The sequence below is a fragment of the Tripterygium wilfordii genome, chromosome 15 (assembly GCF_013401445.1).
Source record: "Tripterygium wilfordii isolate XIE 37 chromosome 15, ASM1340144v1, whole genome shotgun sequence".
NCBI lineage: Eukaryota > Viridiplantae > Streptophyta > Magnoliopsida > Celastrales > Celastraceae > Tripterygium > Tripterygium wilfordii.
Genome location: NC_052246.1, coordinates 2769082 through 2796443, shown reverse-complemented (window position 1 = coordinate 2796443; position 27362 = coordinate 2769082). Strand labels below are relative to the sequence as shown.

General features: G+C 39.1%; 4 protein-coding genes and 1 non-coding gene across 8 annotated transcripts; 3 read left to right on the top strand and 2 right to left on the bottom strand.

Annotated features, from left to right (window-relative positions):
* Positions 1 to 534: 534 nt before the first annotated feature.
* LOC120017297 lies at positions 535 to 3009 on the bottom strand. The gene is made up of 3 exons (XM_038870478.1): positions 3001 to 3009; positions 2445 to 2783; positions 535 to 1131 (listed from the first exon to the last, which is right to left on the bottom strand). Exons 1-3 carry the CDS (start codon positions 3007 to 3009, stop codon positions 877 to 879), a joined length of 603 nt encoding a protein of 200 aa, XP_038726406.1. The 3' UTR covers positions 535 to 876.
* A 2401-nt stretch (positions 3010 to 5410) lies between these two features.
* Positions 5411 to 6358, bottom strand: LOC119980084 (RING-H2 finger protein ATL79-like). The gene has a single exon (XM_038822740.1). The coding sequence runs from the start codon at positions 6185 to 6187 to the stop codon at positions 5618 to 5620; it is 570 nt and encodes a 189-aa protein (XP_038678668.1). The 5' UTR covers positions 6188 to 6358; the 3' UTR covers positions 5411 to 5617.
* Positions 6359 to 7098: 740 nt separating this feature from the next.
* Positions 7099 to 14294, top strand: LOC120016683 (probable methyltransferase PMT18). Of its 4 annotated transcripts, XM_038869583.1 has the most exons (8): positions 7099 to 7482; positions 7676 to 7824; positions 8589 to 9210; positions 11722 to 12427; positions 12517 to 12727; positions 12827 to 13124; positions 13289 to 13756; positions 13849 to 14294. In XM_038869583.1, the coding sequence occupies exons 4-8, from the start codon at positions 11738 to 11740 to the stop codon at positions 14081 to 14083; spliced, it is 1902 nt and encodes a 633-aa protein (XP_038725511.1). In that variant the 5' UTR covers positions 7099 to 7482; positions 7676 to 7824; positions 8589 to 9210; positions 11722 to 11737; the 3' UTR covers positions 14084 to 14294. The 4 variants fall into 4 exon arrangements, with proteins under 4 accessions (XP_038725511.1, XP_038725513.1, XP_038725514.1 ...); XM_038869585.1 differs by lacking the exons at positions 7099 to 7482; positions 7676 to 7824 and having other exon boundaries at positions 8356 to 9210; XM_038869586.1 differs by lacking the exons at positions 7099 to 7482; positions 7676 to 7824; positions 8589 to 9210 and adding an exon at positions 10380 to 11067.
* Positions 14295 to 14986: 692 nt separating this feature from the next.
* LOC120016684 (transmembrane protein 120 homolog) lies at positions 14987 to 26799 on the top strand. Its single transcript, XM_038869588.1, has 9 exons — positions 14987 to 15617; positions 15742 to 15836; positions 15916 to 16020; positions 16111 to 16190; positions 24968 to 25058; positions 25131 to 25238; positions 25908 to 25994; positions 26265 to 26333; positions 26454 to 26799. The coding sequence occupies exons 1-9, from the start codon at positions 15305 to 15307 to the stop codon at positions 26580 to 26582; spliced, it is 1077 nt and encodes a 358-aa protein (XP_038725516.1). The 5' UTR covers positions 14987 to 15304; the 3' UTR covers positions 26583 to 26799.
* Positions 21434 to 21538, top strand: LOC119980167. The gene has a single exon (XR_005463805.1). It is a non-coding gene; the product is annotated as a small nucleolar RNA R71 (small nucleolar RNA).
* Positions 26800 to 27362: the final 563 nt, after the last annotated feature.

Here is a 27362-nt window from a genome sequence, read left to right as displayed (position 1 = left end):
GAAAGCTTTGCTATAGTTGTTAGCCCACTATCTAGAGACTATTTGTGTACTTTGGTACAGTTGGTAGATGTGGATTTCTGGACTAAATCCGGTTGATATAGGATTCTTGCTTTGTTGGAGTTGGATGCAAGAGCTTGTTAACATCGAGTGAGATAATGTAATATATTTTTATAGATGTTTTGGTAAACAAAGCCTCCTCGCTTGTCCTAGCTCAAAGACGCTAGCGCTGAGCTTAACATAAGCGATAGGCGTACGACTTTAGCATTGAGCTTAACATGAGCTAGATAAGCTAGCATAGAAGCTATACCAAACGGATGGGGCCAGTGACTTGGAGCATATGACTCATTGTGTTGTAGTCAGCAGGATGTTAAAGAAATGAGCCTATGAGAAAACAATCCAAGATATGGTTTAAACTAATGATGGAATTAGTGGCTAAGGGTGCGTTTGATTTAGCGAATCTGCCAACCAAACACCTTGTACAAAGAAAAAAAAACACCCTAAACGAAAAATGAGTACATTTCCGCAGGAGACTTGGAGAGTTCACAGCAGATGCTTGGAATTCATTTCATGTTCTAAATTGAGTACACGGGCGATCCAAGAAAACCAAAGCCAAGGCAAAGATTATTAATGCTTTTGCAACGGATCCTGTCTCTTGTAATAGATTTATGGAAAGCCACTAACACAAGAAAACATGCTACAATCTTCTAAACAAAATAGGAAGGCCTATCTAACCAAGGGCCTAACAATAGTTTTCAGCCTTCAGACATGTCATAAATCAGAGTGAATCCCACATAGCAACAAAATGGAGCAAGCTTCTTCGCATGAAACATTCTCTGAACTTGAGGTCTAGTGGAGACTGCATGTGTCTTATCCAGTTCACTTTTTCCCCTTACCAGCAGTCTTCTTACTCAGCCTTTTTTTCTTCTTACTAGATGACTTCCTAGTCTGCAGTTTAATTTCTGGTTGACTGTTTGATTGCTCAGTTTGAGGGTCTTCAGGTAGAGTACAGTGCAAAAACTTCTTGCTGTTACCAACCTGGTTGCAAAACAACTTCAGCATCTTCCTCCCCCTCATCCATTTAAGCATTATCTTCATATGTGTTTTGCTTTGCAATCCATTAATGCCAGAATCCTGTTATGTTATGGAAAATATAATAAACAACATGAAAACATATGTATGAATAGAGTCTTCTTTTATAATCTTCATATTCATCTCTCTCCTGAATCCTCTCCATGAGGGATAATTAAATCATAGAGGAGTACACTCAAAAACACGTGGACAGCCCATGATTATAAGTGCGACAAGATACAAATTGCTTATAAATGGGCATCCTATGTTCTACATGCGTGAGGTGCACCTGCATCCACATGAAGAATCTGACCATATTATTTCAAGCCATTAATACAAAATGTAATGTAGAAGGTATAGAAGGCCTGCCCATTAAAACAGAGACTGGGATGTCCTAATTCATAGAATTGATTGTCTAAATGGCTTGCATTCTGTCACCAAAATGATGAAAACCCAATCACATTTATCAGAATTTCAATGACACAAATTGTGTGAACAGCAAAATGTTACAGCCAGATCTTAGGAGGACTGCCAATTTATATAGCTAGGTAACCATAAAACTATAAATACCACAGATCTTAGGAGTCCTGGTCAACATGCTGCAAACAAAGTAAAACGCCTCTACACTCTAGCTCATAGTTCAATTGAACACACTGATCATGTTTGCACAGCTTTCTCATGTGAAATAATATGGAATTCAGTCACTACAAATTGGAATCTGTACTAACACATCATTGATGGTAGATGCATTTGACATAGTTTACACATTACGACAACCCTGCGCCAAAAATTCATAGCAAATTTGGGCGCTATAGCCACAACAATAAGAAAATATATGCATAGCAAGGTATTAATATGCCAGCCCCAGGGGATACAAGTTGGCTGTCTTTCCTAGTCCCTACCAGAAGTGCTAGAAGCAATTTTTGTCCAACTTAGTATCAGAAAGAAGTATTGGAATCAAGAATCAAAACTAAAACGGATAGCAAGAACCATAGATGTTTGCTATCAAAAAATTTAAAATTGAAAATCCAACAAATACATTCAGTACAGATTCCGTAAAATAACAAAGCTGTCATTGTAGATAAGTTCTTAAACTTAGCATAAATCAACTACCCCAATTCCACAAATCACCACAACCCTGGAAGATTAAATCAAAAAATTTCTACCACTAACAAGAGCAAATAGTAAGGCTCATCCAGCAATAATCATTTCAATACATTATATCCAGTTCTAATTGAAATATTTGTCTATATAGTCCCCCAAATAAATCAAAAAGAAACAAGGAAACATGGGCAAATTTTAGCATTTCAACGGAGACGACTATAAATGATTTGGGTTTCTATCTGTTTAGAGAGAGAGAGAGAGAATGAGAGAACCTTGGCTTGAATCCAGGTGTTGGGGACGGTGAGAGGGCCATGCTGCTTGATGACATCGTAGAGGGATTGGGCAATGGAGTTAGCTTCTTGCATAGGCACCTTCGGATTTATCTTCCTCACATTCACGGCTCGTTCCCGAGAGAAATATCTTACCAACACATTCTTCACTATACCGGTAGCTCCATAACCACCGCCGCCGCCGCGAAGACTACCGAACCACATCGTGGGTGTCTTCTCTATGCTTCTACGGCGTCTCAGTCTCTCAGACCTTTCAAGGGTTTTTGCAAAAGCTGGAGCCTTGAACCCCCGAAGGCCCGACCCATCTAAAAGAAGAATCACCTGCACTCACGTGACCAAAATGCCACTTGTCGTCCAACTCTCTCTTTTTTTTAATTTCCTTTAATTTCCAACAATTTTCGGGGAAAAAAAAAAATTGAACGTACTCACCTTGCTTTCTGCTTCAAAACGAGCAAGAACAAATAATCGACGGTGACGAAACCGAGTTCGTATTCTTTAATGTACTCGTAAACCCTACAAAATCGCACCACCTACTCACCACCGCCATCAGCGATTTTATTTTGAGTACCGGTGCTTATCCTTCTCTGCTCCTTTTTCTATACCTTTTCACTTTCATCTCTGGATTGTTATTTTTTTTCCTGCGCTTTCCAATTTTATTGGACTTGAACGGCAATTGAAGTTCTTTATTTTAGTTATTTGTCATCTACATATCTATACTATATCATTACAGTTGATCCATTCGACATTGGAGTGTTGATTACATAGTGCTTTGCAGTAAAAGAGATTAACTTTGTTGTCTCCTGTGATTTACTTGTCAAAGGATATCTTTTAAACGAACTTCAAAATTGCCAAGGAAGGAAGTAACGTACCAATTTAGTAGATAGAATTTTTTTAATTTTTCCTCTGACATATTTATAATGTTAGCAGAGCACTACTTTTTCAATAACAGAATTTGCATTATTCATAGAGCATTAGGGTGCATTATTGAAATATTTGATCTGTTGCCCATGTTGCCTTCTCGTATTGTTTTACGGACTACACGATCCTTATTGAAGTGAGACAAGTTGTCCTAGATGACATAGTGTTGAATAATCTTTACCTTCAGAATCAGAATACAAAACTATGTATTGCATTTGGTATGAAAGTAGCCGGCAATGCTTTCACTTACTTGTTTGCCCTAAATTTAATTGTTATCTTCATATTTCACTTTCCTGTGCTACGATGTTTTTTGATGCTATTTGTCTTAGGCTGCAATTGCATTTACTTCTTTTACTTTAGTATTTGGTATGCAGATTGATAAGGAGACAGTTTCTGGAAAGGGCTTCCTTGGACCAAGACAATATCCGTGTGCTCATGTCCATGAGTATTCTAAATGTAAGCCATTGCTAGCAGCTAAATCTATTACTTGTATATTTGTTCTTGACAACCAAATGCCATTTTGTCTTCACAGTATGCAATTATGAATATTGCTGTTTACGTACAAGCTTCACCAGCAGCTTCGCTTGATGGATAACTCATGTCAGGTCTCTGTCATGTCTCACGTATGTCTTCTGAACTTGCTGCTTTCTCATGCTTGGTTTATGATTATAGTGTCCAGAACTTCGGATTGAAGATTGTGTATTGAATACAATGTTCTTATGCAGTATTTGAATGTACTTGGCTATTCTTACCTTTTCTTGATTGTATAAATATATGTTAGGCAAAGGTATAACATTGGTGAAAGTCTTGCTTCCATAATAATATCTTACATGCTTAAGCCCTTCAAGATTTTTGTCAGAATTTATTCTTCCACTCTTCACTTTACCTAACAATCTTGTTTGTTTGATTCTTTCAATGTTAAGTGCTGCATATCCAGGGGTATTGAAAACCCATATAATGCGAGAAATTCCTTCCCTTCTCTCTCGTGCAGCTTTTGTACTGCTGTTGTAATGGTAAAGCTTCTGGGGCTTTTGCAGTCAGCTGAAAATGGGGCGAGATCTATAATTGATGCTTCCTTTGCCCCACCCGTAAGTTTTCCTTACCCTAGTTATTCCTTATTTATCTCTGGTTGAGATTGACTGTTTTCTTGAATTTGAGGATGATGTTTCGTCCTGCAGAGCATTATGCCGCTGTGTTTCCTTAAGCTGAATTTCACATATTTCCTTCTAACTTTCAGAAGAAAAGTAATGTTATATGGTATGTATAGTTAATGTCTTGCATTCTTTGCTAATGGATTGCCTGTACATGTCAAGAAATATCTCGCTTATATGTTCCACTTTCATGATTCAGGTTCTACCAACTCCTGTAAGTCCTGTTTATGAACTACTAATTTCAACACAATATTTTGCAATATTTGGTAATTCGAACTGATTTAATTTTGTGGATCATTAGTAATGTTGCAAGCAAGCTGATGTGTGTTGGGAGTCTCAAATTTTTTGATCTATTTCTTCTTTTGGCATCTATGCACTAAGTAGTTGTGTAGTTGGCAGCATGAGATTACTGCTCAATTTCTGTATCTGCTGAACTACTTTGGCCTTTAGCAATTGCATTTTTTGACAAATTAGTTTGGAATCTTGTGGTTGGTTTTCTCTGAATGCAACTGGGGATATCAGCCTTGTAAGTTTTCTGGCCTCGCGAGCCTTACTTGCTGTCCTTTTGTTGTCATCATTGGCACCAAGTTTGCTTTGCTATCCAGCAGCTGAGTGCCTTGAATACATGTTTGTTGTTACCATATTAGTATATCTTGCATTATCTGTGTGAAGATTTGTTTCCACGTGAGCAGTTCTGCAATGAAGTGGTACAGACTACTGGAATTCTATATGGTTTTCAGCTAGCAAATTAGTTCAGGTAGCTTCATGGGATATCAAGTTGCTTTAAGTTCTTTGGCTTTCTAGTCCCATCTATACGTTTTGCCTCGTTTTGTTTTTTCAATCACTCATAGTTTCCTGACATGGTGGAGAAGGAGGGTATTTCCAATACTGTTGCTTGAATCTCTCTTTCTATCTAATATATTGCACACATCTGCATCAAGCCTTACATGCTTCAAAGGATTTGTATACAAATCAGAGAGAAAAAAAAAGAAAAAGAAAAGGGAATCTGGTGATAGCTGGTAGTCGTAGGTAAGGAAGAAAACACTTGCTACCTAAGACAACTATTGATTTGCGAAAGGTATGCCTTCAAAGAAGTTCAATGGTGCTCTGTCTGGCACCACTATGTATCTGTATCTGTGTATTGTCACCATTTTCAGGGCAGCAGATCTCAGTTTCTTCTGAAGATGAAGTGGACGAGGCGAGACAACTCCGACGACAAGTGGGACAAGAAGAGTGGGAAGACAACCATTTCTGAATACATTGCACATGAAAACCATGCTTGCACCTTCCCAAAACCTGTATCCCCTCACCTTCCACAAACTCTGACAAGCAAATAGCACACTCTGCCTCTGTCCCTGCCAACTTCATCCCTGCAGAAAACACAATCGTTGGAGCCACCACCAAGGCTGCTTCCATGTCTGGTTTTCCCCCATCTTCTTCAGGTCTGCTAGGCTCCCTGCTGCGACGCAAGAAACAGCGGATTGCTGTATTGAGAACAAGAGCGCATATGAGTGCTGTGGATAGAATGATGAGGATCAATGCTGCATTGGCTTCAAAATCATTGGAGTTGGAGTAAGGCCACCACCTGCAGGAGCTGCTGTGAGGAGCACATGGTGGCAATGGAGCTGCTACTTCTGTCTCCGGCTCTTGCCTCATTTAGTTCTGGCTCTTGAAAACTTAGCCGCTAATTATTAGAGACAGGTAGAAAGAGAGAGAGAGGGGAGAGGGAGAGGGAGAGAGAGAGAGAGAGATTTCTTGTGAGCAGAGACTGGGATTTTATTTATAGATATTAGAGAAGCTAAGAAATGCATACGTGCAATGGTGGTTTTACTATATTTTTACTATATGTTTTATATGCCATTTTCGTTTGAGAAAGTTATCCTTTACAGTATTATTCTTGATAAGATTGAGAAAATATATTGGGATAAATCCGACCCAACAGATAAAGAAAAAACCACTCAACTCGGCGGCCTTTTTTGAATTGGTGTGAGAAAATGGTGATGGGTTTTGCAGTGGATAAGCTCTGAAACAGACAAAACGAGTGACTGGTTTTTTTGGTTGTATTAAGTTGGGAGAGAAAAGTAGACACCTCTTCTTCAGTCTCTATTATGATTTTATGTGAAGAAGAGTCGTCCAGACAGGGAATGATAGGAGGCCCACACGGCCCACGTTAAAAAATGGACATATCATTGATTTGGACCCATTGAGTCACTGCTTCACTACAACCACTACAACTCTCTAGTCTCTGCTAATAGACAAGACAAAATACAGCCATAAATTCTGAACACCTAACACGAATTAATTTGGACAAGCATTAAGAATTCCTTTGCCTTGAGTCCAAGGCAACTGAACAGTCTCTTCCTCTAATGCGTAAAACGTTTGTGTCTTTATGATGTGGGGTCTTTTAATAGAAGAAGATCCGCTTCTAATTGGCCTGGGTCGATAAACTAATAAGTGGAGGCTGGTTCGGCCCAACAGCCTTAGTCCAACACTCCAACTAGGGTTTGGATAAGAATGGGCCGCCAATCTGTCCAACTTCACTATAAAGCCGACAATACAGTGTAGTGAATTAGGTTTAGGGCCCAGTATTCTTTTTGTTGGGTTGGGCTAATGCATAGCCGCGTTGAATTTGAAAGCTCACACCGGACTGTCACTCTCTCATCGGCGTCATAGCCACAGCGCCGGCGGTTGAAGAAATCGGTAATTCGATAATGAGCGCGGGGTGCAAGTGATCGGATTTATTGAATCGTTTTGGCTTCTAATCGAAAGTAATGTCAGCGTCAGCGTCGTCGTCTTCCTCGTTTGTTAGGACATGGAGGACGACGTTTCTGTCACTCAGGGACGAAACCTTGACGAGCACTCCTCGTCGTTCAACAATTGGACACCTACTCCTCGTCTACTCTTCTCCAATTCGAACTGTCTCCTCTCTGCCGCCTCCGACTCCTCACGAGGTAACCTCCGATTTTATTTTTCTCTTGGAACTGGCTGCGAATGCTACTCCTAATCTAAGGCATTATACGATCCCCACATTGTCTCAAGTTGTTGAGCTGGTAATTATACACTATTCTCTTCAAATATTTGTGTGTCTGTTGTTTATATTAATTAATCTTACGTACCACTGCTCTGTTGTCTCTGCGTTTCCAGATCCATGGAATCTGTCATTGTACTACTGTCGAGTTAAATCCTTCTTCTTGGACTTTCATACTGGATTCTTTTGGAAAGACGCTGGAATTCTGTATTGGCAACAACTCTGCTATCAGCTCTGTCATCGAATGCTTGAAGACTACTGTAAGGTCGGTTTGTTTTCCATAGTTCTGATGTTCCCAATTTTCACTTGCTTTCTGGAATTAGGAAACTGTTAATGTGTAGAATCACCAGTTCTTCCAATAGATTAAGCTGTCGGGTGGGGACGAATATAAATTCGCATTCGCACAGTATACATTGCTATGCGATCTTTGGGAATCAGATTTTTGTAACTCTTTTATGGTTCATTTTATTTGGTTTTCCATCATGGTTGGTAACTATTTTTTCCCATGCCCTTAAAATGGACAACACTAAATATTACTACTTCTTCTTTTGTTGTAACCAGACGCCTCATCAGTGTGTACCACCAAAAATGGCTACTTCTTGTAAGTGTTGCCCTGTTGCTGCTGATTGTGCGTTTAGGGTCTGGTATAAATGTATAATGTGGCTATCAATTACAGTGCATTTAGGTTTTCATTATGCACTCACATCTCGGGCTTGTCTAGTTATCTATTGAATGATTATTGATGGCCACCTGGCTGAAGAAAGTCACTACATGGGGATTATAAGATGGTTTAGTTGTAAAGAACAATGTTTGACTGTAGCAAATTGTAAAAGATTGAACAATTTTTCATAATCTGTGAACTCGGATATTGAAATGCTTTTGTTTGTTGATGGCTAGTTCTTCAGGCTCAATGGAGTTGGTTATTATTCATTTCTTTAACATATTCTTATCATCATTATCTTTCTGTACGTTTCTTTGCTGGGAGTTTTCTCAAAATATTTTCCTTTCCTCTTATTGTATCTCGTGTAGTAAGCCTCATTTCTCAAGGAGTGGTTTAAGCTGCTATGCTGCTCATTAGGTGAGACAAATACGCAGTCTGAGTTTGAAAGTTCCTCAGGAAACCAAAAGAAAGCGATGATTTCCAAGGCAATACAATACGATCACTAATTGAGGTGTACACAGACAGAAACCGCCATGCAGTTGCGCTTAGATTTGAGAAGTTGGAAAACAGCATATAGTGATCTTGTGTTCAATATGGTCTATCTGGGTTGCAAGAGTTTGCATTTTTGCAATACATTATACCGCTGCAGACACTGGCCTTGATTTTTTACATCTGTGTATGTAAATGTACTGTATGAAGAAACTGCAGCTTAGTTTGAGGATCCGTATTGCAACAGGGGTAGTTGGAGAGGAGGTCGGAGTGGTTGGAATCCAGGCAAGAGCTGTGGGGCCATGGAGAATCATTGAAAATCATAGTTAGCATAGATTCTGGATCAGATGATACCGGTCCTAGCATTTCTTAACCTTTCAAGCTCTTGGCAGTGTCCGCTCATTACTCTGTGGTGCAAGCATGTGATGGAGGTTGCGATGTCCAGATACTACCGTTCCCAATTGGAGCTGGCCACCACAATTAACAAATTGGAGCTGCACGGTAAGTGACCGAAAGTCTTGAATGCACCTTGGACAATGTAAATTAATGACTCCGCTTGTCTCTGCATGTGATTGACAATGTAAATTAATGACCCTGCATGTGATTTGTTAAAATATCATGGCACCATTTTAGATATTATCTGGCCTCAAGATGTGAGGCTGGCTCTGATGATTCTTTCTTTATTTTGCAGAGTAGTAATGCTGATGCTTCACTGTTTTTAGATATTAATCAATGTCATTAACATTATATGATAAATACAATTAGTTGTAAGAGAGGTCCAATTTTTTTAATTAACTTGTGCAAGAATCCAAGTTGTACTTCAAAATCTGGGTCCCTAAGGTAAGCTTAGATAAACAAAGACAGTGATGTTGTCCTTTGCAGGTTCTGTTCCTCGTTTTTTCTTTCTTTATGAAATTTGCTTGTCAATGGAATAATGCTTTGCGTGAGGGTTTGTAAGAGCTACTCAATGAATCAAATGAGAGGTTGATGGGAGAATTTTTGTTGTGTCATGGAAATCCCTATCCAAAACAGAAGACATGACGTCTGGGGAATTTGCATGTTTTGATGATACAACTCACGATAGTCATTGGATGCTCCTCCTCCTCCTCATCATTATCACCATCTCATGGTCCCACTATTTCTCTAGTACTCTATCTATCACGAGATAGACAAGAACAGAAGTCATTACTGCATGGGCATGCATGAGGCATGAACATCATTAAAGTTCCACAAAGAGCGTCCAAAACATACCATCTTTTTTTTAATCTCTTTGGCTCCTTATTGGCTGTGGCTCTCTACTCCTTTCTTTTTCTCTTTTAATGCTCACAAAGAATCACTGTTGTCAATTTTTAACATCTTCTCTCTGCTTGTCGGTACACAAAACCTACTCAGCTGTCCAATGGTCAACTCTGGGATCTGGGTCATATGAAAGCAGGCCCCCGCAATCCCACGTACCAGTTGTTTCTCTACTTTTCTAGGCCTGACGAACAGGGTATTTTCATGTACACTTGCACACAGGTACACCCCATCATGCGAAACTATGGTCTACAAAAAGCAAAAACCTACTAAATCACTGCGTCTCTGTTATACTTTGTCAGAAAAAAAACTAAAAAATCCTCTTTTTTCAAACACTAAAGAGTTTAAAAAGAAAAGTAAAGAAAAACCCACTAGCTATCATAATGAAGTGTAATTTTTGTATGCAATGTTAGCTTTAATTTTGTGTTTTGTCCGAATTTTACGATATCATTGGAGAGCAAATGTTGTCAAAGGTATCAAGTAGTGTGTGTTTGATGTCTTCCTGAGAAGATGGAAGATATAGGATGGGAGTGAAAAGAGGCTGGTTATTCTCCTGTAGATGCTCAGCTTCTGCCACTGCCTTGTCTTCTCTTAGACCAAATCCAACTCCTCTCTCTCTCTTTTCCCCTTCCTCCATTTCTGGTAAATTTTCTCTTTTTTAGCTTCTTCTACCTCTTTTTCTTTGGTCTTTGGTTTCTTTTCTTGGTATTTAACAAAAATAAATCAATCTCACTTACCCAAACCAGTCACCAGTAACCACTCACCTCCTCCTGTAATGGCGGAGACTTTCCACCTTTCCTTCCTTGTTAACCATTTTTATATTTTGCTATATATGATTAATAACTCTTTTTAATAACCCTCTCTCTCTCTCTCTCTCAGCGTTCATGTCTGCCTGCAACTTTTCCTAGATCCTTCCGTTTGTCTTGGCACCCAACCCAAGTTTTTCTTCATTTTATTATTTAAAAATTAATAAAAAATGAACCCAATTACCCAAAAATTTCCATTTTGTTTTCAATAAAACTTCTATCTTGAGATTCAGGAAGATTTGATCAACTATATCAGGTATGCTTCTCTATATCTTTCTCCCTCTCTAAAATGTCATTTTCAATGTTTATCGAATCCGTTTGCTTGTAGTCTTGTAGTACTAGCTAGATGCTTCTCTGTGGGTTCTTTGCATTTCAGGTATAAAGGTTGCTCTTCTTTTTTTGGGGTTCTTGAGTTAATCAGAAGAAACGAATGTTCACAGAGAAAAGAAAAAAAGGAAAGAAAAAAGAAGAGGAGTTGAAACCATTCAAGTTTTTGAGGGAGAACCTGTTGTTGTTAGTTCTATTTCTGGAAACAAAGGTGTCAACTTTATGTTATGACGTACCTCACAATGTTTTTTGTTCTTCTGTAGTGTGATTTGTAGAGCTATGTACCGTCTTCATCCTCTTCAACTTCTTGTCTTTCTGTAATCTCTCTGACTATTATTTGCTCTGTTTTTCTGTGTTTATTGATCAAACATATTATAGTTTTAACCATTTGTTTATGCTTTCCATGCTGGATTGAGCACTTGTTCTTTCTTTCCTGTTTCCAATAACAAATTGAAGACACAAAAGGGTTGCTGTGATAAAAAAGGAAACTTTCGGTCACTATTGAGATATTATTTCAACATTTTCATCAGTATCAGAATACTCTGATTCTAATTTGATATATTATCATTGCTAATACTGGCAGGTTATAATAAACTGCAATGGCTGGTGGATCTCCAAAGCATCATCAGTTAGAAAACCAGAGGAAGCGTATCACATGGATCCTGGGAGTGAGTGGCCTCTGCATAGTGTTTTACGTATTGGGAGCTTGGCAGGGCAGTACTGCACCCACCAAGCCATCTGAGGTCTACAACAGAATAGGTTGTCAGCCTGGACTGTCCACAAATGAGGATCAATCCTCATCATCGTCATCATCATCTTCGTCGTTGCCGGTTGAATTGGACTTTGAAAGCCATCATAGGGTGGAGATTAACAGAACCAGTGAAGCACAGAAGTTCCCACCATGTGATATACAATATAGTGAATACACTCCTTGCCAAGATCCAATTAGAGGGAGGAAATTTGATCGAAACATGTTGAAATACAGAGAAAGGCATTGCCCCAAAAAGGAGGAGCTCCTTCTCTGCTTGATTCCTGCACCACCAAAGTATAAGACCCCTTTCAAATGGCCTCAGAGCCGTGACTATGCTTGGTATGACAATATTCCCCACAAGGAGCTTAGCATTGAAAAAGCTGTTCAGAATTGGATTCAAGTGGAAGGTGACCGATTCAGATTCCCTGGAGGAGGCACAATGTTCCCTCGTGGAGCTGATGCTTACATTGATGACATTAACAAGCTAATCCCTCTTACAGACGGAAGCATCAGAACTGCAATTGACACAGGCTGTGGTGTAAGTATATAGATTAGGCCATGAATTTGTCTTTTACACTGCAGTGATCTTATTTACCTGAGTGGTTTTGGTCTTTGTGGGTGTTTAAGGTTGCAAGTTGGGGTGCATACCTGTTGAAGAGAAACATTGTAGCGATGTCCTTTGCACCAAGGGATACCCATGAAGCACAGGTCCAATTTGCATTGGAGAGGGGAGTCCCTGCCATGATTGGCATCATGGCTTCACAGAGAATTCCCTATCCTGCAAGGGCTTTCGACATGGCTCATTGTTCCCGTTGCCTAATACCTTGGCATAAGTATGGTAAGCTGCTTTCAGAAACCATTGCCTCATTTTCTCATTCTTCAATAAGTTGCAGATGTGTTTTCCATGTCAGCTGAGAATTTGTTTAATTTTCAACAGAAGGTATGTATCTAATTGAAGTGGACAGAGTTTTGAGGCCTGGAGGCTACTGGATACTCTCCGGACCTCCTATTCGCTGGAAGAAATACTGGAGAGGCTGGGAAAGAACACAAGAAGATTTGAAAGAAGAGCAGGATGCCATTGAAAATGTCGCGAAAAGCCTGTGCTGGAAGAAATTAATTGAGAAGGATGACCTTTCAATTTGGCAAAAGCCCATCAACCACATTCAGTGCATTAAGAGCAGGAAGGTCTACAAAACACCTCACATTTGCAAATCTGATAATCCAGATGCAGCTTGGTACTTTCTCTTACCTTGTCTGTCACACTATAAGTCATTACTTATTTATGTTATCATCATGAAATCCTTAACAAATCGTTGGAATCCAAAGCGCGAATTCTCCTTCACCGTTCAAAGCTTTACTTATTGAATATGCTAAAACCTAACCCCTAGTAATAAAAAAGGTACAGAGACATGGAAACTTGCATAACACCATTGCCAGAGGTAAGCAGTGAAGAGGAAGTTGCTGGTGGTTCAGTGGAGAAATGGCCGGAACGTGCATTTGCAGTGCCTCCAAGGATTAGCAGTGGCTCAATTCCAGGCATTACTGATGAGAAATTCCAGGAGGATAACCAAGTGTGGAAGGAGAGGGTGTCACATTACAAGCGGATTATTAGTCCCTTAACCCAAGGTCGATACAGGAATGTGATGGACATGAATGCTCACCTTGGCGGATTCGCTGCAACCCTTACAAAATATCCTGTGTGGGTTATGAATGTAGTCCCTGCCAAATCAGAAAAAGATACATTAGGCATAATCTACGAAAGAGGGTTCATTGGTACGTATCAGGATTGGTGTGAGGCCTTCTCCACGTATCCAAGAACCTATGATCTCATCCATGCCGGCAATGTATTCAGTATATATCAGGACAGGTAAGAATCTGAGATGGTTTTTATACTTACAATGATCAATATCTTAATTTCTGAGAGGTTGAATGTGTGTGTTTGATGTTTTTATATTGAAGGTGCGATATCACCTATATTTTGCTGGAGATGGATAGAATCCTGAGGCCAGAAGGGACAGTTGTGTTCAGAGATACAGTAGAGATCCTTGTGAAGATCAAGAGTATAACAGATGGTATGAGATGGAAGAGTCAAATTATGGACCATGAAAGTGGACCTTTTAATCCAGAGAAAATTCTTGTTGCTGTCAAAACCTATTGGACTGCTCAACCTCAAAAATCACAAGAACAACAGTAGTAGATATGACAGGATCTTTCTCTACTTTCCTTCCCTTGATTTTTTTTCCCATTCTTGCATGATCATTTAAAACTGCCTGTGTTGTGGAATTACTATGTTCACTAAGAATTTTGATCCAAGGATACTTTTCCTACTAGATGGGAAGAGGATAGGTTTACTAATTAAGTCATGTATTCTTTTAAGATACTGAAATGGAAAGTTAAGAATTTCCTTTCAACTTGAACTTCAAGTTTCAAATTAGCCATTATAATTTGGTGCTAATGTTCTTCTGTGCCCTGCAAGATCCATGCTTGGGTGGAAATGGGACTCTACTAAAAGGAGTCGTACATGGTGCTGGTAGGAGAGTGTTTGATTAATTTCTTTGACTTCAAGATTATCTATCGACAAATACTACAATAAAAATAGCATCTATAAATTGAAAAAAAAATAGATAAATACCATGGAAGAGCTCAAGAGCTTCAGTCTTCAGCTTTGTACAAAAAGAAAGGGAAGAATCTTTGTACATTCCCATCTACTTTTCTTCTTGTTGCTTACCTACAAACAATCCATACATACAAGTAACTGTAATTAAGCAATTTGTCATTCTCAGCTCCTTTACCCTGCCATCACATGAACAAAATGAACCATTTTTATGACCTGTGATTGAATGATCACAATCTCTTCTAAAACAGCATAAAGATTGCTTTTTCTAGTGCATGTAAAGTCAGGTCATTAGTAGTTGTGGTCCTTGTGGATGCGAATAATGAATGATGAGACTCTTGCTATTTGTCATTTGTGTATATAAAAAAAATGACTGCATTAGTTATGAGTTGTAGTGATAATTAGAAAAATATTAGTTGTGTGGGGACAAAGTCAGAATTCGTCTGCTTCACTCCACATAAAATTGTGCGTCCAAAGAGAGGAAGAAGAGGTTATGTTACCGAAAAGACAACGAAATCACATCTCTTTCGGATTCCTCCTCCTCATCTTTCTTTCTTTTGTCAGTCTTCGACTTGAAGACACTCTCTATTTCAATCGTAATCGTTAGTGACTGTTTCTGTTATTGGGTAGTTGTTCTTTTGGGTTGCGTGAAGAGGAGGCGGCAGTAATAGAGGCGTTTGTTGTTGGGTTGTTGAGATTCGGAGTTTTGATTGCCAAAAATCGAGTCTTGAGTCCCAAAATCGTTTGGTATTGATATAAACGTCAATTTTGTGAAGTGGGTTAAGGGATCGGTTGGAAGTAATGGAGAATTCAGGAGAGCAATCGCCGCAGAAGGTAGAGGAGGAAGTGGGCAGAGTGGTGGAGCAGGCAAAGGAGCTTCAGGACTCGGCGTCGACGTACATATCGAGGACCTTCAGCGATGAGAATTCTCTGCGGCAGCGGGCTCTCTCGCTCGAATCCTCCATCCGCCGCCTCCGTTCCCTCCTTGATTCCATCCTCTCCAGCAAGCTAATCGATCCCAAGCTCGCTGAGAAGCTCCACGATGATTTGCAGAGGGCTAGGTGTTTCCTCCATGACGGTGATGCCGCCGCTTTTCTTCCTTCCAAGCCTCAGGGTACCTGCTGTTTCATTATCTTATACTTAATCAGAAGCAAATACTTTTGCTGTTAATTTCAATTGGGTTTTCTTAATTCGCTCAATCGTGCATTGGTTCTGCTCTTCTCTGCTATGCGCTACAGCTGCCTTTTTGAGAATGTTTTTGGGTCCTATCAATGTGCGTGCCTCCCGCAAGGACGTCCAATTGAAGGTCAAGGAGGAGTACAACAGTTACAGGGTGAGTTCCTCCTTTTATTATCTGCTTTAGATATGGAAAAGACTCATGTTTTGAATTGATATCTCTTTTAATTCATCAGGATAGAACAGCGCTCTTGTTCCTTATTTTTCCAGCAACTCTACTGATTCTGAGATCTTGGATCTGGAATGGTTGCTTTCCCACATTCCCAGTTCAGTTGTACCAGGTATTTCATGATATCACTCTTTCTGCATTTTCTTATGTGAATGCTAGTTTTGTAATTGACTTCCTTTTCTTCTTAATAACCCTTTGCCAGGCGTGGTTGTTGTTCCTCTATACTGGTTTGGCTTTGAGAGAGAACATTTTGAGAGTTAATGGAAGTGATATTCGTCCATGGTAAATTGTCTTGGAGTCTTTGGCGGTCATCTTAGTCCATGCTGCGAATTCTACTCATGGCAATTGTTTTCTCTTTCCCTTTTCTGATTGAACTTACATGTTTAACTTGTGTGCTGACATGGGAAATGAAAGTCTAAATACTTGTAACCACTCTGTTAACGCATGGTGGTCTGGGTGATTCCAGTTATCTGAACAAGCATGCATCCTTATTGCCACACTATCGTTAATTACTGAATTGGGTTGGACACTTGTGGTGGTCTAAGTTAAATTAGAAACGCTAGCCTAGCCTTTTTTGGGGAAAAATCCATGTTATTTTCTTCTGGAAGGAAGGCCATAATGAAGAGTCTTGCGCTGCTGGGAAAGTAAATTTTTGTTGCTTTCTTGCATGAAGTGGCTGTCCATATGTATCGATGGCTTGAGTGGTGATATGGATTTAATTGCAAGCGCACAAATCGCACAAGTAATATAAAGATGAGTAAATTATCGTTTCCACTAGGGATGTGTTGGCAAAAGAAATCAATGTCAAACAAGCTACAATTATGTAAATTGGAGAAAATGATTAGCGATTGGTTTTTGATTTTTACTAAACTAATTAAAAAGAACAAAAACAAATCAAACACAAATATGAAATGAAGGATGGAAAGCACTAGGGTACTTAACTTCACCTCACCTATCCAATTCAATTCCCTTGATTCCTTAATCCCTAATTCATCTCTCAATAATGACAATCGATTTCTCAACCTATTCAATGTTCTATTCCTAGATACATCAAACGTATTTTCAATATAAATCTCTGTTATTCTTAACAATTGGATTAATATATCAAAAACTCATTACGAACTATGGAAATCATTTAGCAATTGCATAAGTCACAAACCTATATTCCTATGATTCATGCACCCTATGTCATCTATGGCTTGAGGCAAACCCTAGATATCTCCTTCCGGTCTCAATCTAGGCAGCAAATCAATTGAATGATGGCCAAACACTCAAAAGCATTAATCACACCCATAGACAATCAAGAGAGAAAGAGAAATCAAGAAATAAGGAAATCAAGTTTATTGAATCTTCAAGGTTTGGTTACATTAAGACCCTAGTAGGAAATCTAGCCACTCATGGAAGCAAAATACATCATTAAACAAAGGAAATCAACCATAGAAACTAGGATAGAAAAGGAGAGAGGAAACCCCCTTGTAGATCCTCTTCTTCTCCAAGCTCCAAGGTGACCTCCAAGCTCTCCCATGGAGGCAGCACGAAATCCAGCTCCCCAGCCTCCAAGCTCTCCTCCAAAACCCTATCTTATGTCCTTTTATACTTCTCCAAACTCTTATGTCGTTTCCAAAACAAGTTGGGGTCGTTTTGGCTTAGAAACACGTGAATTCGGGTCTTTTCCGCGAAACTGCGCAGTGCTGTGAATAGTACTCCGATCGATCGGGAATAGTCCGATCGATCGGAAATACAATCTGTCTCGATGATATTTTTAGGTGTTTTGGCAGGTCCGATCGATCGGGAATATGGCCGATCGATCGGAAATCAGTACTGGGCTCCAAATCTTCATTTTGCACTCTTTTCCTCCCTTTCTTGCCTTGACACCTACAATATGCAAATATAGCTTTCTTAGGCAATATTAACTCTTAATCAACTCAAAATGCAATGAACTTATGTGTAAAGGATGCACAAATGTATGTATATATTTGACACATCAAACACCCCCACACTTAACCTTTGCTCGTCCTCGAGCAAGTTGAGAATGAATAGAGGGAAAGAGTATTTTCTGTTAAGCTCAAATGAAAAATAAAACAACAAAGACCTACTCCAAATAAGCAACTAATCTATGCCACTTTCGTAGGGCTCACGATGACACTTAACATGTGCCACAAGCCTTTAAACCCCTAGGTGTCCCTAGTAGGAGGAGTTGTGTCTCCTGAGGGTTTACCAGAATGATACCCACAAACATTAAACAAATTCAATGCCAAAATTCATGTCATCAACAAGAGTATAAAACGGATTCACAATTGCAACCCTATCCACATTAACAAACCAAACATTAGGGCATTCAAACCAATAAAGGCATTCCTTCAAGAATCTTATCTCATCCACTTTGCTTATAAATTCTAGAATTGATGCACATAATGGATTTCACTTGATATTTGGCTTCAAAGTGACCTAAACAATGGCCATGTAGTCTTCCAAGAACAATAAGAATCCAAAAGCAAATACAATGAGCATTTATTCAAACTTCATTCTTATTCACATTTTTTTTTTCTTTTTCTTCTCAAAGGTGACTTGTGCAATGCTCAACCTCCTTAAGCTTTCTAAATGACCCATGTAACGAGCTTTCGACCAATGACTCCCAATCCAGTTGGCTTAGGGCACTAGGTGTTAAGACACCCCAACGGATCTAATTACCCGAGTCAAAAAGGCTACGAGGTTAAACTAGTCATCAAGGTACTCTAACATTCATTTCCTACATTTTTACGCGAAACTCATTGCTTGCTAGGCAAGAGGCCCGGTTACTCAGCAGAAAACTTATGAAAGAAACCATTTATTCATAAACGAATTTTTTTTTTATTTTTTTTTTATTTTTTTCATTTTGTATTGCTCAAGTAGTGCTATTTAGAATCAAATTGATCTTAAACAACCACAAATGCCAAAGTCAAGTCATATTTCATACCCCACAATCATGTGTTCCATATTCAGAAAGGCACAATGGACAAAACAATTTTCAAGATAGGAAAACTCAATTGGAAAGAATGTCCATAGCAAGATCCATCAATGCTTCAAGGATCACAAAATTCATCCAAATACACTCAAGAGTGACATGACATAAGGCATTTGAAGTCAAAAATTTTATTATTTAACAAAAACTAGAAACCTAAATTGGAAGTCAAAAATTTTATTATTTAACAAAAACTAGAAACCTAAATTCCCACCCTCACACTTAAAATATGCAATGTCCTCAATGCATGTAATAGGTGAAAATAAAACTAAAAAGATAGGGATAGAATAATACAACCTGGGTTGCCTCCCGAAAGCGCTTGGTTTAAAGTCTTCAGCCCGACTCCCCTTTGTGAATTCAACCGGGATCCTTGAGGGTTGTGGTGTAGACTCCCCTTGATGGCTTCTTAGGATTGACATTTGATTGCTTAGGTGCCATGCAAGGAGCATAAGCTTTCATCACCACCATTTCCTTAGGATAGACATTTTTCTTCATTTTCTTGGTTTTCCTCTTCTTTTTTTTCTTGCTCTTCTTTTTCTTCTCCGTGGGATCTTCAATTTGAGGCTTTTGAACTTCAATTGCAGCTTGTGAGGCTGTCTTGGGAACTTCATGCTCAACCTTGGAATTTTTGCCTAAAAGAACTTCCACCGGAATATATGGAACTTCCTTCTCAAGAGTGTCGGGGATGATCATGTCAATATACTCTACTTGGAGGCATTGTTGAGAAATCTCCTCTTGCCTCCTAGTTCCAAACACTTTAAAAGTGATTTGGTCACCTCCCGCACCTCTCAAAGTAAGCTTCCCTTTTTCAACATCTATCAAAGCTCTCCCGGTGCTCAAGAATGGTCTTCCCAAGATGATAGGAGTAGTGGGGTTGGCCTCCATATCCAAAATAAGAAAATCAACCGGAAACATAAGATCACCCACCTTCACTAAGACATCCTCTACCATGCCAATAGGATACTTGATAGATCTATCCGCCATTTGCAAAGACACTGTGGTTGGACTAATCTCATGCAAACCAATGAGCTTGGCTATTGATAGTGGCATCAAGTTGATACTAGCTCCCAAATCACATAGCGCCCTTTCAATTACCGTACTACCAATGGTGCAAGGAATGGTGAAACTTCCTGGATCTTTCTTCTTAATTGGAAGCTTTTGCTGCACGATGGCACTACACTCCTCCGTTAATTGGACACTCTCATAATCCTTCAACCTCCGCTTCTTAGAAAGAATTTCCTTCATAAACTTGACATAGCTAGGCATTTGCTCCAAAGCTTCTGCAAAAGGTATATTGATCTGCAATTTCTTGAACACCTCAAGGAATTTTGAGAATTGAGAATCATTCTTGGTTTTCTTCAACCTTTGTGGAAAAGGAATTGGAGGCACATACGCTTTAACCGGAGGTGCTGGCAATGAACTATCGGGCCAATCCATTTCAATTGCATATCGAGACTCCAAATTCTTGCTTTTCTGCATTTTTTCAACTTTCTCATTCTGGGCTACAGTGGTCCGATCGATCGGAATTGGGACCGATCGATCGGAGTTAGGCTCTGTCCCATTTTCAATTTCTGATGTAGTGGTCCGATCGATCGGGGTTGAGGTCCGATCGATCGGATTTGAGCTCTGTCCTTCCTCAACTGCATTTTTCTGCAATTCTTCATCTTTCAGTTTTTTCGCTTTTTCAGCATCTAGATCGGCAGCAGTTTTCACAAGATTACCATTCCGTAGAGTAATAGCATAACAATGATCCTTCCCTTTCGGATTCACTTCCGTTTGGCTAGGAAGTCCCCCTTTTTCTCTAGAAAATAAAGCATTAGCTAATTGCCCCACTTGTATCTCAAGATTTCTAATGGAAGCCCCTTGATTGTGAATCAGTGATGCTTGGGTTTGTAATGCAGAATCAGTCTTGCTGATGAAGTTGTTTGTGTTGTTGGCTAATGCCTCCATACTCCCGACCATCTTAGCAAACATTTCATCAATGTCCCTCTTCTTCTCTTGGGGCTGCATTTGTTGAGGAGGAGGGTTTTGCATGTTTTGATTGTTGCTCCAAGAAAAATTTGGATAATTTCTAAATCCCGGATTGTAGAAATTTGAGTATGGATCATTTCTTGGCCGATTGTAATGCCCACCTCCAATATCATTAGCTTGCTTGCTTTGAGAAGAAGATGCATTAGTAATCAAACATTCTCCGGTTTGATGGCTAGCACCACAATAATCACAAGATACGAAAGGCATTCCTTGAACCGCATGCACTCCTTGATGAGAATTCACCGTTAAAGCGTCAATCTTTTTAGCCATAGCGGCCAAGACGGTCATCACATCGGCATCTCTTGAATTACCTTGCCTTTGTGGTAGCCTCTCCGTAGGCCAAGAAGTATTTGTCTTGGCAACCTTCTCAAGCAAAGTTCGAGCATCCTCTTGAGATTTAGTCATAAATGAACCACCCGCAGCTGCATCTAACATTTGCCTCGTGGACATACTCAATCCGGAATAAAAAGCTTGATAAACAATCCACTCCGCAAGTCCGTGATTGGGACAACTCCTCAAGATAGCTTTGAACCTCTCCCAAGCTTCATGGAAAGATTCAAGATCAAATTGGGAGAAAGTCATGATATCATTCCGGATTTGAACCGCTTTCGCCGGAGGGAAAAATTTAGATAGAAATTGCTCTGAAAGCTCATCCCATGTAATGATGGAATTGGGAGGAAGTGACATCAACCATGCCTTAGCTTTATCCCTCAAAGAGAATGGAAATAACCTCAAGAGAATAGCATCCTTAGAAGCTCCGTGAATCCCAAAAGTAGTGCACACATGCAAGAAAGAGCGAAGATGGACATTGGGCTCTTCATGAGGAAGACCATAGAAAACCACCGAGTTAGAGATAATGTTGATGATAGCCGGCCTGATCTCAAAATTAGTAGCATTGATAGGAGGATAGCGGATGCTTGAAGGGTTTGTATCCCAAGTAGGCTTAGCACAATCCTCAAGAGATCGATGATCAAATTGCCTAGGAGGGTTTTCAACCGCTTCATCACCATTTCTTCCATTAGCACCTCCACCATTACCATTACCATCATTCACAATTAAAGCTCCACCAAGATCACCAACATTCCCCCTTCCTTGATTGTCTCTCATGCCTTCCATTTGATTATTAGTAAGCTCCCGTCTAAGATTGTGAAGAGTCCTTTCAATCTCCAAATCAATACCAATTAATTCCGGATTAATAGAACGTCTTCCCAAGCTCATACAAGAGAAAGAATTTCTACAGAAAAATAAAAACCAATTAACACAATTGAAAACCTAATTTGACACAAAAAACAATTGCCTCAATCCCCGGCAACGGCGCCAAAAACTTGATATGGATTTAATTGCAAGCGCACAAATCGCACAAGTAATATAAAGATGAGTAAATTATCGTTTCCACTAGGGATGTGTTGGCAAAAGAAATCAATGTCAAACAAGCTACAATTATGTAAATTGGAGAAAATGATTAGCGATTGGTTTTTGATTTTTACTAAACTAATTAAAAAGAACAAAAACAAATCAAACACAAATATGAAATGAAGGATGGAAAGCACTAGGGTACTTAACTTCACCTCACCTATCCAATTCAATTCCCTTGATTCCTTAATCCCTAATTCATCTCTCAATAATGACAATCGATTTCTCAACCTATTCAATGTTCTATTCCTAGATACATCAAACGTATTTTCAATATAAATCCCTGTTATTCTTAACAATTGGATTAATATATCAAAAACTCATTACGAACTATGGAAATCATTTAGCAATTGCATAAGTCACAAACCTATATTCCTATGATTCATGCACCCTATGTCATCTATGGCTTGAGGCAAACCCTAGATATCTCCTTCCGGTCTCAATCTAGGCAGCAAATCAATTGAATGATGGCCAAACACTCAAAAGCATTAATCACACCCATAGACAATCAAGAGAGAAAGAGAAATCAAGAAATAAGGAAATCAAGTTTATTGAATCTTCAAGGTTTGGTTACATTAAGACCCTAGTAGGAAATCTAGCCACTCATGGAAGCAAAATACATCATTAAACAAAGGAAATCAACCATAGAAACTAGGATAGAAAAGGAGAGAGGAAACCCCCTTGTAGATCCTCTTCTTCTCCAAGCTCCAAGGTGACCTCCAAGCTCTCCCATGGAGGCAGCACGAAATCCAGCCTCCAAGCTCTCCTCCAAAACCCTATCTTATGTCCTTTTATACTTCTCCAAACTCTTATGTCGTTTCCAAAACAAGTTGGGGTCGTTTTGGCTTAGAAACACGTGAATTCGGGTCTTTTCCGCGAAACTGCGCAGTGCTGTGAATAGTACTCCGATCGATCGGGAATAGTCCGATCGATCGGAAATACAATCTGTCTCGATGATATTTTTAGGTGTTTTGGCAGGTCCGATCGATCGGGAATATGGCCGATCGATCGGAAATCAGTACTGGGCTCCAAATCTTCATTTTGCACTCTTTTCCTCCCTTTCTTGCCTTGACACCTACAATATGCAAATATAGCTTTCTTAGGCAATATTAACTCTTAATCAACTCAAAATGCAATGAACTTATGTGTAAAGGATGCACAAATGTATGTATATATTTGACACATCAAGTGGCTATTTGTATGTTTGTGTGCCTAGCTTCTGTAGCTTTGTAATAGCTGCATATATACTAGCTGTACATGACATGTCACGCAATAAAGTATACTTGCACCAAAGAACCCAAGGTTGTGTTCCTTTTCAGAATTGATGCTTTGGCTTATCTGGATAGAGCACGTTGGATATTCCTTTTAGCTCCGTTCATGGTTATAAGAAGTATGTATCATTGAATTTCGGTTGGTGATCATGATATAAATATTTCCCAGGCAAGGGGTCAATAGCAATTCTCAAAAGATGAATATAGATGAAATGAGAATGTTTCTCTTGATGTGCAGGAAACAACGAAGGATAGGATAACAAATAATACAATTCTGTTTAGGGTAGGGGTAGCTCTAGTTGAAGATAAAATAACGGGAAATTTCGTAAGACGGTTTTGGCATGTTTAATGCAAAGGTTGTGATGTTTCAAGAGAACTCAAGTAGAAGATGCTAAAATGAGACAAGGTAGGCCAAGAAGGCATTGCTGGACATGATAAATAAGGACATAAACAATATTCATTCTAGTAAAGAACATAGCTTTAGAATGAACTAAATTCCTGTATATGGATTCATGTAGTTGACTCCCAAATGTTTGGTGAAAAGGCTTCAATGATTTGATTAAGAAGGGATTAATAATTAGTGACTCAAATTTGGTTTCTCTGTATTTTGTTTATATATGTAAACTTAGACTTGGGTAGAATTACAAGGAGATGTATTTGAAAAAAGTTAGTATAAACATCTGGAACTGATGAATTCAGCGAACTTGAGCAAGGAGGTTTTGCATATTTTGGGACAGATTTATAAGATTGCTTTCTGCAAAGTTGCTTGTACTTAATGTGGGTAGGAGTAAGTGGACAAAATAGTTTTGGACATGGTACAAGATATGTGTCTGCTAAGTCCAGTGTATGATTGCGTTTACTTACCTTTTTTGGGTTGTTGGCTAAGTTGATGTTAGGGATTTCTGTTTATCAGGGCACTAAGTATCATGGAGGTGGGCACTCTTCTATGTATCTTATAGTTTTAGATGCCTGTAAGATTCTTGTAGGATGCTTTAGTTTGATTCTGAAGCGTTATGTATAATGCTTATATCAGATGCATTACATGATTTGAGCTCTGGTTAAAGAAATTCTGAAACACAGAGCTTGGATGGGAAAGTCGTAAAATAATTGTTCATTCATAAGTGGTTGAATTGATCATGGTTGATTGTACCGCTTTGAGGACGTATGCGCAGCATAGCAAAAATGTCCTCTGACATTCTGATAGACTGCAAATGATTCTTTGTTCGTTATGAAAATTCTTGAGCTGCTTGTTGGTTTTGGTTAGTTATTGCTTGGTATTCTAGGCTTCTAGCCCTGATGGCACAAAGAATATTTCAGCAAGCATACTGGGTGTGGTTTTGCAGGTGGATATACCATCATTATTGTGCTATGATTATGGCCCTTGTTAGCCTCACATGGGAAATTAAAGGGCAACCAAATTGTGCCCAGAAACAGGTTAGTGATAGTCCCATAAAATTCTAATTGTACTTTGTCTTATTGCTAATTGACTAGCTAAGTTATGTGCAGAAAGGAGTACAACTTTTTTTACAATGGGCAATGATGCAAGGCGTTGCAATGCTTCTACAGAATCGGTATCAGCGCCAGAGGCTCTATACCCGTATTGCATTGGGAAAGGTATCAGCTTTTTTGTTTTTGTTTTTATTTTTGTGGTGCACATAAATGTACTAATTTGATATGGTAACTGAAATTATGATATTTCATCTACTAATCTTTCTTCCCGCTATCATCATCAAAGACTTTATCTATAAAAATTGGGGTTGGCTACTTGAATCTATTGGGGAAGTTCGAATTGGAGGGTGCCCCAGCAAAATTCTAATTCGGGCCTAATGCTCATAAGGTTGGAAAAGTTTTCCTCTGCACCAGCTAGCGTACCACAACCTTCCTTTATCCTTTCTGAGGACCATCTGTGTTAGCAGCCAGCAGGTGTAGTTGAATGACTAGCAAGGCAACCCAACGTCAACCCTACTGCTCCTCGCTTATCTTCTGAAAGATAAAAAATGTAATAGTAAGCAATTCCAGTTGCATTTCACTGCTCACTACTTGAAGTGAGTACAAATAATCATTAGTATTTTGATATCAACCAACCCCACCCCCGACGAAACCCCGTGAACAGCACCCAGCAACCAAAAAACGGAATAAAAACTATAGCCGCTGCTTAAGTGGCATTTTCCTGTGGTGTTAAAGCGGAACTTCTTTGTAATAATGTCATGCTGTTTTAGATTATATCTATTTCAGATACATATATGGAGAATTTTTTCTGATCTTTATTTATTGTTACATTAGGCCAAGAGAATGGATGTCGTTTGGGGAGAAACTGCTGGTGTGGATGGCCAACTGTGGCTGTTGTATCCTCTGCTCTTCATTTTGCAGGTAAGTAGCCTTGGCCAAGTTCTTTAGATGTAGAGATAAAATGTGTTTTTTTTTCCCTTTTTTTTTTTCATCTTTCACCATTGTACAACCATGTGCATGGAATGGTCACTTGAAGGATATAGAGTCTGTCAACCATGTTAACCCAATTAAAAAGAATTGATAGGTTCCATTAACTTCTCATAGTTTCGACCTTTTAAGGACCTAGTTATAGACATCATAATAGATGAAGTTCAATTCTAACAATAGTGGTGTGACTTCGCCTTGATTTAGGGTTTTGAGGCATATGTTGGATTTTTGTTGCTGAAGACTGCATTTGTTGGGGTTGTCTCTGAATGGCAGGTAATATACTTTCTTCTGCTTATTTGTTTGAACATATTCCTTCAATCAGCTCATGACATGTTTAAAATTGCACGATTTCTATTCGAAACAAAGTTCAGTGATGGGAACTAATCTTGGCAGGTAATATTTTGTGGAGTCCTTTTCGTTGTGATGGCAGTTGGGAACTTCACAAACACGGTGGACACTCTCATGGCAAAATCAAGGTTTAAGGCAAAGATGAAAAGAAGTAAGAGCAAACCGGAATTGTAATAGTGCCTTCTTAATTGTTAGGATTACTCTTTTTGGAGCTTCTTAGGATCTCATTGTCGATACTTTTTTTTTTTTTTCTGGATCATAGACTTGTATGTTGAAACCCGGGAAATAGAAACTTCTTGGTAAGGCTTCATTTTTGACAATCACTTTCCTTCCACATGAACAGAAAGAAAGCTTGAAATTAGTAAAGCTATTGATGGTGATTTGCATAGCACTCTTGTCTTCTGTTTTAGTGCAAGTGGAAGCAAAGCCTCTGTTGTTTTTCTGTGTCTATCAAAACAATGGGTCCTCCCCCTGCAGTTTCTTCCTACACTCTAGTAAGTTCTTGCTTGTATTTCAGCCCAAGAGTGTCTTAATGTTGGCCTTGTACATAAGAAGAGTTGTGGTTCTGATTTTCCACAACTACATTCCTAAACTATCTTGGTAGGATTAACAGTCTCACATAGTGTAGTCTGTCGATTTTGGTCTTACACAAAGCAGTTGCATGTTGGACAAGGAAATGGAGTTTAATTGCAGATGTCTTTTCATGACTATTTGGGTTGGAACTGTTCAATAACTGATGAGATTTAAAGGCCCAACAGTGCTCGTGCAAACAATTCAAAAATAAGCCTACCAGGCTCCTATAAAGAAATGATGAAAATATTACTTTGTGGGTGTAACATTAATATCTCCATCTCTTGGCCTACAAGGTTGAGTTTTACAGTGACAATAACTTCTGTCCCATACCCTCTGTCATGTGCATTATAGTATACAGACCTTTAGTCTCATCATACAACA